At 42.6% G+C, this 12186-nt stretch overlaps 1 protein-coding gene across 7 annotated transcripts in view; it reads left to right on the plus strand.

Moving 5' to 3' along the window:
• Nucleotides 1-12186, plus strand: part of GckIII (Germinal centre kinase III) — a 117142-nt gene that overhangs the window by 61330 nt on the left and 43626 nt on the right. For 3 of the 7 annotated variants that reach the window (XM_033329922.2, XM_076622657.1, XM_033329926.2), the window contains exon 1: nt 9924-10326. The exons of the other annotated variants lie outside the window; for them this stretch is intronic. Coding sequence is in view for 1 of the 3 variants with exons in the window: in XM_033329926.2 (XP_033185817.1) it covers nt 10309-10326 (18 nt within the window). In the remaining 2 variants the exon portion in view is untranslated. Of the gene's footprint in view, nt 1-9923; nt 10327-12186 lie in introns of those variants that run through there. 7 annotated transcript variants of the gene reach the window in all.

Consider the following 12186-nt stretch of genomic DNA (forward strand, 5'->3'; position numbering starts at 1 on the left):
ATCGTGCAGCGATTATGTCACCCATGTTCTGACACGGTGCTTCGTATCGCCTCGTTCTGCTCCATCATCCGGAAAAAAATTCGTTTCCTCCTTCTTCTTCTTCTTCTTCTGCACGCAGCACCGACCTTTGATACGTTTGGCAAATTTCTTTATACGTTGCGCGTGTTCTGCAATTGAAACTTCTCGATCTCGCGGAAGCCGTTAATTTTTGATTAATCCTCTCATAGAAATTCCACAGAATTCTTCGTGAAAGGATATTAATCGCTGTTCAACCATATTTCGTATTGCAGAGAATAGCCATATTTCAATAGCAGCGAATACATGGACTAGTTAGTAACATTTTGAGGAACGATGTTGCGTGAAAGAATTAAGTAAGCAAGTAAAGGAACGAATGTAGTAACGTTTAACCGAAATTTCGTCAAAAGGAGAAACTTCGTATTCATTTTTGAGCCGTTCGATAGTCGTTGTTTAAGTGCCGTAAAATTGAGCAGCAGAAACCGAGCGTGTTGCACTCGTACTAGGTTGTCCGAAAAGTGTTTTTCTTTCGCAAAAGTGTTTTTTTACAACAGTGCACTTTCATACAAACGTGAAACCAAGTCTGTGAAATTTCGCTGCGTTTATCTCGACAGAACAGAATAGGTCGTACGTAATTCGACAAAATAATATAAAACAAAAAACGTACCGCGTCTATTATTTCCTTATAAAACGAAAGAAACTTTTCAGGCAACTTAATATAATAATATCGTTGTTCTCAGCTGTCGACGATATCTCGGTTTGACGATATCCTAAGAAATAAGTGAAAAATCTTAGGGGCTAAAAAGTAGGCAACCTCGAAGACCACAGAAATGAAACCGAATCGAATTAGCTGGCAAACGTGTATCTGTGTATGTATAATATGTAACTGTAAATGCGACGACGTATATATACGATTGACTCGTGTTAGTTGCAAGCCCCTCGCCATATCTCGTCGCCTTTCACTCGGCTATACTTCGCGCCATTGTGCAGCAGCGAGTTGCGCAACGATATTTTAGTTCTCTTGCATTGCAAAACGAACGTGTATAAATATATACATACATGATAGTTACCGTTACACTGCCATCTTGTCACATTTCCATCTACTTCGATGATAAACTTCGTATGTAGTTACTCCGGATGAATGACGATCTCTGAATGTCTGACGATGTCATCGATCGCGTATTTCTCTTCTCTCGTCGATCGTCAATCACGACCAAGTATTAGGTTGCTGAATAAATTCCGTGCTACTCTTACTCAACACAAGCAAGCTATCGATCCTATTTAAATATATCATTGGAAGGGAACGATCCTTTAAGTGCAAAGATATAAGTTGAATATTGAAAAGAACGACAAAGATACCAAATAAAGGGTGTCGTTAAAGTACGCCAGATATGACAATAAACTCGTAAGATGAGACTGATTTTTAACGTTACTCTTTTGCAAGAAACAAACGGGCAAACGATCCAAGTCCTTGAAATCTCGAATGGATCAAATTAGATCTACGGACCAACGATTTTCTTCGTACTAATCGATGCAGAAATATCGTAGACTCGATATACACGCATAGAAAACGAATGAAAAAATATTCGTTATATTTTCGTCAATTAAAATAGGATAAAATCGAGACATCTTCGATTATCATCTAAATCATCGTCAATCGATCGATCGATGTTCGTGTGTTCCTGCAGTTATCGGAATCGTCGGGTAATCACCAAAGATCGGCATTTAATGGCAATTTCACGTAACAGCACCGAGAAACGTCGGAGATTGCACCGGTCGGTTGTCGGTCTCCATTGGCCGATCGTTCAGCATCGGTTATGAACGCGAAAGAACAGAGCCCCGTTCTCTTACACGTTGTTTTACAGCTACGTTGTAAGTCAAAGCTCGCGACTAATGAACCATTTAGCCGTGAAGCAGCACCGCTACGATGGAAAGTCGGAGCTCGTCGATTCACGATGCTCGTGTCTTATTCAGAACGACCATAAAACCCGGGGGCTGATTTATTTGCCAACCGACCTCGCAAAAATACGTCCACGCGTCGACCGGATTTTAAATCGCATCCGTCCATACGCGCCACTATTAAAATTCATTCCGCACGGACGATACCATTAAAATTTAATAGCTGGCCGGCGCACGCGCTTCTGATTCAGCCCCTTGTGTCGAACAGCCCACTCTTTCTCTCCCCGTCGATCCCTCCTTCTGCCCCCTCACGCTTGCATCCCGATAAATCCTCCGAGAAATATGATTCTCGATTCTCTCGTGCGAAACGAACGCATTGTGAATGTACGCGTCATTGCACCGCCATTTGACGAGGCCAATATTTCTGGACAATTCGAGAATTTATTTCACCGCCGCGTTAGTAGCCTTTTAATTCTTCCAATGGACGCTGGATCATTGTTGAGCGTCAGACACGTTATTCTTCGACGATCCATGAAACTTGTACGAAAGATTATAAATCATGGTCTAAGAATCATCGTCAATAAACAATAAAATATATTTAATTGGCGAATCGGAAAACGAGTCGCAGCGTTGAGTTTTCTTTGCAATTAAGCGACGACGCGTACTGACTTTTCTACAGATACGCTTTCCTTTTTTTATAAATTTGCATTGCGCTGATGCGTAAGGCTCCTTTTTCTCCTAAGAAACTTGTTTCTTGACACTTACACGGTGACGCTATTTAATTATGAATCGATTGTTTCGACAAGCTGATAATTTTGCTTTTCGATGTAGCAAAACAGCTGAGCGGAAAGTAAATTTTGACCGGGAATCCGTCGAGGCTGACAATCAGCTTGCGAAAATCGATGAGGCATTTTAGGCCAACCTCTCGCGAAATTCAGCTCGTCCAAGATTCGACCGTCCTAAAGCCGAAGCACCTCTTGTCTCGTTTCGTCCGTGCAGAAATTCATTTAAGTATTCCTCGACGATATCACGAGGTTCGTGCGATGATTAAAATTTATAAGGTAGCTGCCGGTTCCTTGGTAATCTGCGACGAAACGATCGATTCGCACGAGCCTTCTTTGCGATACAGCGTGATCTTAAATTAAAGTATCGAGTTTAGCGACACGCAGGGCTGCATGCAATATCTTGCCCAATGGACTGAGATTGTACGTATAATAGCTCCTTTTTTCTCAAACTTTCGTGTATTCGTTCGACAAGACGTTCAAACATATACTGTGGCTGTAAAAAGTAACGTAGTTGAAGAATACAGTGGCAGTGTACGTATATTCTCGACGAATATTATGCTTATGATCCTGAACTTCGAAATCGTCCGAGCATCGCTTGATCGTTGCGGGTATTTTTCACAGCTGGCTATCTTACTGCGCGCAACTATCTCTGTAGACGTTACCATTCTATATTAACGGTAAAAAAGAGAAATAGGCTACCAAACAATGGACTTCCTTTCGATAATAAGATTCTCGGAATACAATCTGCTATGATAAGATTGGAACTTGGAAATTTTTCTACGTTTGTTGAAGCAATCTTACGGATTACCGAATGTCCTCAAAGAAATCGTATGAAGGGAAAATTCCAAATATAAAAGCAATCGTCGAAGAAAGAAAGGAATGCCAGCAATAAAAAAAGCCATAATAGATACCAAAGAATGAATTCCAATGATTAAACAAGGGAGGGGGGGGGGAAGGAATTTCAGCGACGTCGAGGAACGGAATTCCAAGAATATAAAAAAAGGGAGAAATTCCAGTAACGTGAAAACTATCGAGGACATGGAAAGAAAAATTCTCGAAAAATTGAAGAACTTCAAGAATACGAGAAAATAATTCGAACAATGAAGAAACAATTAAGAACACCATAGAAGAACTTCCAAAGACAGTAAAAAAACGCTCGTAAAAAACAGTGGAATGATACCAAAGGAGGAATCGCAGCAATAAAAGTACGGTACAAGTTCGCCAGTAAGAAGTTGCTGCAATGAAAAAGGAAAAATAACTCCAGAAATGGAAAGCTGCAATAAACGGTATCTAACGGAAAAAGAATGTCAGCAATTGAAACAACAAGTAACACCATAAGAAGAGAAGAATAAGGAAAGGTGGCGGACAGAGGAAAAGTGAAGTTTCTACGAGTGAAAATACAACGGATGGGTTTCAAGATGCGGAATTGAAACGCGAACTACGACCAATCGCCAGTGTATATAAAATAAGAGTCGACGTTCGCGTACAATCCAGTTCACGTCGAAGCAAGCTTGTTTGGTATTCCCTTCTTTTCCCTTTGACCGCATTATCGATTCCTCGGTGTCGTTCGACTCCGCTCCGACCGATAACTTCGATAGCTTCGATTACGACCTATCGATCGCAACATCCTTCACGAGTACCGTCGTTCTGCCCGAAAAAATATTTTCACTCTCGCTGATACCATCGACGTTTATGGATCCGTAGATGAGAATTTAAGGCCAGCATATTTCGCGGAGAGCTGTGCTCGCTAAAAGATCTTTGAACAGCTTATGGAAGCCTTAGAATCGTATGGCTCGATAGTAATTCTTTTGAAACTCTGTCAATAACGAACGAATTCCGCTACAAACGATACTTGGTATTTTCAAGGATGAATCGGCTTGTCCTTGAAAGATGGTTGGAATGTTTCTGACATAAAAATTTCTCATAGACTCGACGATAAACTGTACGATAAGTTGTTGTCAATCTTATTTGTTAAAATTGTTCAGTTGATATAATGTAATATAATTATCGACTGTTAGCAAATTACATTTAAAGAAAGCAGGTATCGAAGTGGAGTACAAGGATTAAGTCAGCACTAACTCGATCATCGTGGTTTCACTTCGGAGCAGCAAAGTAACTGCAGTTGAAGCCATTCTTATTGAATCGATGGAATAACGACCAAAGCCATGAAAGTAAATGGATTTTCAATTTCTTTCGACGCACTGCTTTCGATAATTCGCCACGGTATTTGCAGTATCGATGACGCGGAAGAATATCGAAATAAAATACGTTCATCAGCGGCTCTCGGCTCTGAACGTTGCTCGAGCGTGATCTTCGAACAATAGCGCATCGAATAATGCGACTTCCTGTTATGGCGTTCGCTTCCTTTTCATCCATACACGGAAACCGAATTTAGTTTTTCCTGTTATAAACTTCGCCGATATCTCTTGATAGAAAATCCAGGGGACAGGAAATTGATACTATTCAAACGAGAAGTTACAAGCACGCGAATTGCGTGTCACGCGGCGAATTGAATTAATACTCGTATAAATATAAACGATCTCGAAATACCAGTGGTTTTATTCGGAACAACTGTGAACCATAAATCAAAAGTTTTCCAAGCTCGGATTAAACTCTTCTTAAGCGTAACGCCAGATGCTCGATGGAAGGCAATCGCGTTAAATCCGACTTAATTATTCGCAGATAAGAGACAGGTTGGTACCGTTAAAGTTGTTAAAGCGTTCATTAGCATGTTCATCGTTGACTTACGTTAAAACTGGAAACACTGGATCGCACGAGAGCAGACCTTGTCACAACTTTCTATCGCCACAGACCAGATACGGAATCGACGCGACGCGCAACATCCTTTCGTGACCCACGGCGTGATTACAAGATCAAACTATAAACGCTTTGTTAAATCGCTTCTTCCATTCAATAGTTTCAGAACCAAAGAATCAACGAACCTACGTGACGTACGCTGCCGCGCACAAGATAATCCTGAGTTTCAGCCCAAAGATTGACCATCGTTCGATTCCTGTCTCGCCACTCGAAACTTACACGAACCTCGGTCGAAACAACCGAACCGATGATGGTCCAGCCAAGGATCGTGCGTAGGGCTCTGTAATCTGATACATCCCAATTGAACAAGTGAGATCCACTGCCGGTGGGAAGAACCACCGAACAGGATTACGAAGGACTAGCCCCCAACTGAACGAGTGAGCTCCACTGCTGCTGGGAGGAATCACCGAACAGGATTACGAAGAATATCAAATTACAAATCCTATGCTCGTCTGAGTACCGAAGTACCGATCGGGCAGGACTGCGGATCCTTGCCTGGACTTCGCAAGTACCATCGGCGCGATAACGATTCTCGCGACTCAACGCGAACGACGAACAATCATCGCACAGTCGCCAAGACACAGGCATCCTTGTGACTTACGAATACAAGGAGTTATCAAGTGCACGTTGACCCGCGCGCATCCGGAATACGCGCGAGCGAGTACGCCACAAGGTAGTTGGAGGAAACTGGGGGATCGCGAACCGATAAACCGCGAGAACAATTTGTTGTATGTGCTAAGCGAGAGGAACGAGAGAGAAGAGATTTTTGGTTTTTCTTCTAAGTCAGATAAGCGTATCATTGTACGAGATGGGCTTCACAATGGACTTCAGCTAGGTCCTATCTTAACCGAATCTTATAATTAACACTCGACGATGCACGCATCCTACGACGGGTGTTAATAGTTTATTTATTAACTAATAACTGCGAGGGTGCAGGACAAAAGGAGGAAGTGATGTAGAAAGAAAACTAGAAAACGATGTTACGACAAAAACGGGCGTCAACAAAATAAAATACAAGATATATGAGATAAGTGAGAAATAATTAGTAGTTAAAATTCCATTAATTTGAATACAACTACATAAATACATAATATGAATAAACGTAATACTAGCGTGTGGAAGAGATAGCATAGAATGTGTAAGTGTATAAGTAGGAATAAGGTAAGCCGGAGGTGATCCTGAGTTAACGGAAAGCAAGGATTGTCTATAAATGCTTAAAGCTGGTAACTGCAGTTCAGCAGAGAATTTAAATATTATAAATTAATACTTTAAATATTGTGAATTAACAGCCTAAATGTTACAAATTAATAGTTTAAACGTTATGAATCGGTAGCATCGATGTTAGAAATAGGATTGTATAGTATTGAATTGTATCGAGGCTTATGCCTGTTACAGTCTTCGCGTGTATCCGCAATTTTGCAGATTTTCACAAATTTTGTAGAATTCTTTTAAAGGATTTTTGCGACCTATCCTAATATTCTATATCAATTTATTAATTTTCTTCGCTTAATTCCAAAGCATCTACCGTTGTTGCTCAATTATTTATTAAATATTTAAATCTGTGGACATTGAAAACTATTCCGACCGCGTTTAATGGCTAGACTTTAGATTCACCTTCCTTTTCGCTTAAAATTATTCCATAGAAAGGAGAATTTTACGTTTCTATCGTCTACAAATTTCTTATTCTACTAGAAATAAACACCACTTAATTGTAACTTTCTGCACTCTGGGTCCAGCGTAACACGGAATTCCCCTAACACAGAACGTATCTGCAGCGTTACATAATGTCCCACAATACTGACAGTAAGATAGACGTTGTCACAACTGTCTTGCCACGATATTACGAAATACACGTCCACCTCCATTGGCTACCATTAAGCAAGGATTTCGTCACTTTCTCTGCGGTTTGGAGCCACGTTTCCGATTGTTTCTCCTAATTGTAATCGTAATACCGGCTATTATCAGCCTGATCGCCGCGTAATTATTACGCCTGATGCGCTCGGATTCGCAGAAAGAAAGTAGCCGCTGGTGAAATTACCGTGCGCTATCTTGCGCGTAGTCTCGTGCATTTTAACTAGAAATAATAACGCTGGCTGCGAAAAGGCGGAGAAGGAGGCACGGTATTAACAATACGCTCATCGGCGGCACAATGAAAATCCCGGTCGAAAATACGGTGGAAAGTATCGCGAAAATCCCGCTACTTTCAGTCGTATTTTTCCGACGTTCATTTTGCACGAGCTACGTGTCGCCGTGGCTTTTTTCATGTTAAATGCCGCTGCCTTGCATCATCGCCGATTTTGCATTGCCGCCAATGATCTCCTCGTGCAACAATTTACATAGGAATCCCGGTTGCAGCGTCTTTTTTTGTCAGCTCGGTCGCTGAAGGAAGAAAAAGAGAGACGAACCGCGCGCGAGCTCGAAGGGAAAAATATTTAGCACGCGGGAAATAAACCGAGGCATCGTGCCGTAAAATTGCGTCGCCCGAGTTTCGCGAACCAACGGCTGCCCGCTTTGAACCGTAATTAAGCGTTGTTTTCTCGAACTAAGTTCGCAAGGATTCCGCGCTCTTACATTGGTCGCTATTTTTTCCAGATCCAATTAATTGAACGAGCACGACGAACGTCGTTCGATTTACGTAGCTGCCACGGTCGAACAGTTTTAATTTTACTGGCGCTCCGCGTGGCTTATCTAAATTCGCGGATCTAATAGATGGAAAAAGAACAGCACGTTTCATAGTTTTAATTATTCGATAGTTTAACGCTAACCTTACCAATCCTGGTCAAACGACCAGCTTCAAAATTAAATAAAAATTGTATATTCATTGTTCTTTCGTTTGTTTACCTAACTTTATGTAAATTCTCATCTGACTAATCGATTCCTCAATTTTTGTTAGTATAAGAATTTACATAAAGTTTTTTTACATAAATAACAATGAATGTACGATTGTAAATTAAATTTTGAAACCGGTCGTTCGACCGATAAACTATGAAAGGGTTCGATTACACGGATCACTTTCGCCAATTTTCCTCCATTTTCTTCACCCTTCTTTCGTCCTCAACATGCAAACGCTTTTCAAACGAAAGAAAGTGACTCTGAAGAAGGCGACTCGAACTCGACCTCTTTTAATTTTACGCCACCTAGCATTGATTACGAAGCTTCGTACAGAATCAAATCCGCATCGACGATCGATTACGTTCACGCTCGGTATAGCGTGCTTTCGTACGCTAGTCGGCGTGTAATTTCGTAATCATTGTCATCGTTGCAACCGGTGATCCGTAAGCTCGACCACCGATCACAACCTTTTCAAGGCTTCGAAGGAGGGGCCTGGTTCTCTTGCGTATCGCGTGTACAATTATTATCGTTTCGATCAAGGTTGCCTCGCTTATGAATATTCTACCGTTTGAATCGTCACGCCGTACATTGTACAATATCAAAATTAAAAGAAACCGGTCGCCTTTTGCGTCACTAAGAGACTAGAAACTACGAACTCGATCGAGCTGGATTTTACTCTCGTTCGATCTTATGCATACAGTACATGCGAGTGATCGTAAATTCTAGCAACTATCAGCAATTCTCGAACAGGTTCCTGCAAACCTCTCTACGCTATCTTTTCTGCTTATCGAGAAAATTATTAAGTCGACCGTGTTATCGACTCTTCCGGTTACCACTTCTAACAGGTTGCTGAAAAGGTCAACTACAGAAAAAGTAACTTTTCGTAAGCCGAAGGCGAAGCTTAGCTTCGCTGCTACTGAAGCATAAAAACATAGGAGGAAAACACGATAAATCACATTTCACTAATCGCATTTTAATATATCGTCGGCTACTTCCACATCGAAACTCTCTTTCTGTTTGATTTCGAGATTAGATACGTGTCACTATCGCCGACATCTCATCGTGCAATACACATTCTCATAAATTTCTTCGTCACGAGAAGGTAGTTCAATCGCAGATTCAAAAGGACGGTGTTTCTAATCGTCGTTTCTCTCCGCGTCTCGACACGTGCAGTTAATCAGGATGATTTCCAAGTAACTCGCACGTTAACGTGTTAATTGTAATTATGCGTATACCGTGAGTTTAGACGTACATTAAACACTGCTATTTGATTCTAGCGTTAAATTATCGTCGATTGTTTGGATAAAATGACAGAACTGTCGATAGTGAGAGAAATCGAACGATCATCTGAAACACAGGTAGCTTAAAGCTTCGCGTTTCCTTACATTTTCTCACAAAATCGAACGAAAGTCTAGCGTCGTGGCTTCTGTTGCCCAGTCACACCTGGATCTATCGGGTGTCCGTATCGTCCAGCAGCCATTCGCCAGGTTTCCCCTACTACGATCGTGTTTGATGTCCCACGGCAAGCCGCTCGAAGCGGTCTCTCCCGCGCCTTTCTTCGCGCTGCTGCACCGCGTGTCAGTTGGAAAGCAACCGCGGACAATAACTGACAAGCAACCGGTCAGCCAGCCAGCCGTTCTGGCTGCGAAAATCGCGTTCCTTTCCTTTCTCGCCAGCGAATCTAGCATCGCCTATATTCCATCAAAGTGTAGCAAATATGGCGTGTTCTCTGCTCGTGACAATGTGAAGTATACAGTTCTAAGAAATGGATGAAACGCGTACCAGTGCGGTGAACAAGAGATAAGAGATAAAATAGAAATAAATAAGTTTGGTGTTTATTGCTGGTGTTTTCATAGTGTTGTACGATGATCGCATAAATAATCAAACGTGTACATTTATAAAAAGCAAGCAATTGGTGGGAGGAAGCAGCAGGTTTTTTGATCTCGCGGCCCGATGATCGATGCATCTACGTTTCCAGGTACAATGTCCGATTTCGAAAGAACGATTCGAGGTTGACGTTGCGGAATGCAGAACGAACGGGTTGGTCGGCGGGAGAAAGAGAGAGAGAGAAAAAAAGGAGCATAACGCCTTGGTAAACGCGCGAGCTCACGGGGAAACATATGTTATCAGGATTGCGAGAGACACGGCCGATTATCTCGCCAGGTTGACGATAACGTGCGTTTCGAATCGCGCACGATTTATCAACGTCCGCTGTCCCATTTGCGTATTTCTGCGTCCAGTTCTTTGAAACGGCCTCCACCGTTCCGTGACGCGTTGTTTCTTCGCAGGATCCCCCCTGTTTCTGACAGTCGAGTGTCCTAGAAACGTGGTAGGGAATTTCGTGGACGTTATTGCGCGCTCTCAGCATGTGACATTTAAATGTCAGCGGAGAGGCCATTTACCGTGTGCCGTGGTGAGTCGGTTTCAAGATGTTAAGCACCGTCGTACCGCTTCTTGCGCGTGTACACTTGCTTCTGTCGTTGGTCCGTCGCTTCGGCTACCAGATATTTCCGAGGAAAGGGATCGCGTCGATGGTATCTTCGCCATGTCTTGTTCCTCTCGCGAGCAAACGGATTCCTGGTAATTGTTTCAGCGGGAGCAGGGTCGGTTAAACGATCCGACGACGTCTCGGACAGGACGTAGTCGTCAGGATGAGTAAGGTAGTATGCTTTCGGGCACGGTAGGTTAATTCTCCTATAGTTGGCGCACTATTTAGAGCATAAAATGGCCTGTGTGGCTTTGCCTGGCGCATCTAGGCGAGAGAACCCGCGTGCAGGACAAAGAGAAAAAAAAGACTGCTTGAAATAATTATTGTTCCCTGATGAGGGTCCGAGGTTTTCTCGTTGGCGGCCCTACCCGTCCAAAAATGGTTAAAGAGAAAGAAAAAAAAAAAGAGAAAAGGCAAATCGATCCGCGGTAGCAGCAAAGAAGATATATCCGTGGAAAGCAGTAGTCGTGCTCGTGCATCGGCAGAGGAAAGGATCAAAGAGACGCGCTCGCGTTCCTGTTGAAAGTCGTAAAAACGTGAGAAGATGCTTGCGAGAGGAAGGAATCCGACCGGAGTTTCGTGGCTCCGTAGCGAGCCTGTGAATTTTCATAGAAAAAGAAGCAAAGCGAGGCCGAGGGTCGCCAGTGGAAATGAGTGAAAGTGGTCGTTACTTAACTCTTGGTTCGTCTGACGAATGAAAAGCGCTCCTTCGGCACTGGTAATTAACCGAGAAAATATTCAAGGATCGCTGTGCGCTGTGCTGCGCCTCGTCTCCTTTTTCACTCGACAGAGGCCACGCTTTTAATCTCCGCGCGGAGCTCTCTGTCTCTCGTTTAGCAATGCAAAAACACAGAGCCCCGATCCCGTGTGCCCTGAGAATAGAGAGGGAAAAAAGGAACGCTGGTGTATATACGTGGCAGTCATTGACTGTCGTTTTAAAAGTCCCGAAGAAAAATGCCGACGGAACAAGCGTCGAGACGCGGAAAAGCAATAAAGTGGACGCTTTAAAGTTCGCCGGTTGACATAAAATTCTGCACGTGAAATACGGTATTCTCTTTTAGGAGACTTTTATTGTGCATCGCGCGATGCCGGTCGCGCGTTTTTGCAATTAACGTTACCGTCGTAAAGGAAACAAACACGGTCTGTTGTCGGCTAATTACGATCGAGATCCGAGGAAAAATGATCCTTTATGTACAACGAGCGTTTCCATAAATTTCAACGAATTGGAACCCGCGTTGTAGTTCTCGTGGAACAGATATGTTTAATAAAATTAGGTATCCGTAGAAAATTTCGTCCCATTCGAATGCAAATTTTATCTCTTACGAAATGTCGCTGTAAATAGAAAAATAG

This window comes from Bombus vancouverensis, chromosome 11 (genome assembly GCF_051014615.1).
Source record: "Bombus vancouverensis nearcticus chromosome 11, iyBomVanc1_principal, whole genome shotgun sequence".
NCBI lineage: Eukaryota > Metazoa > Arthropoda > Insecta > Hymenoptera > Apidae > Bombus > Bombus vancouverensis.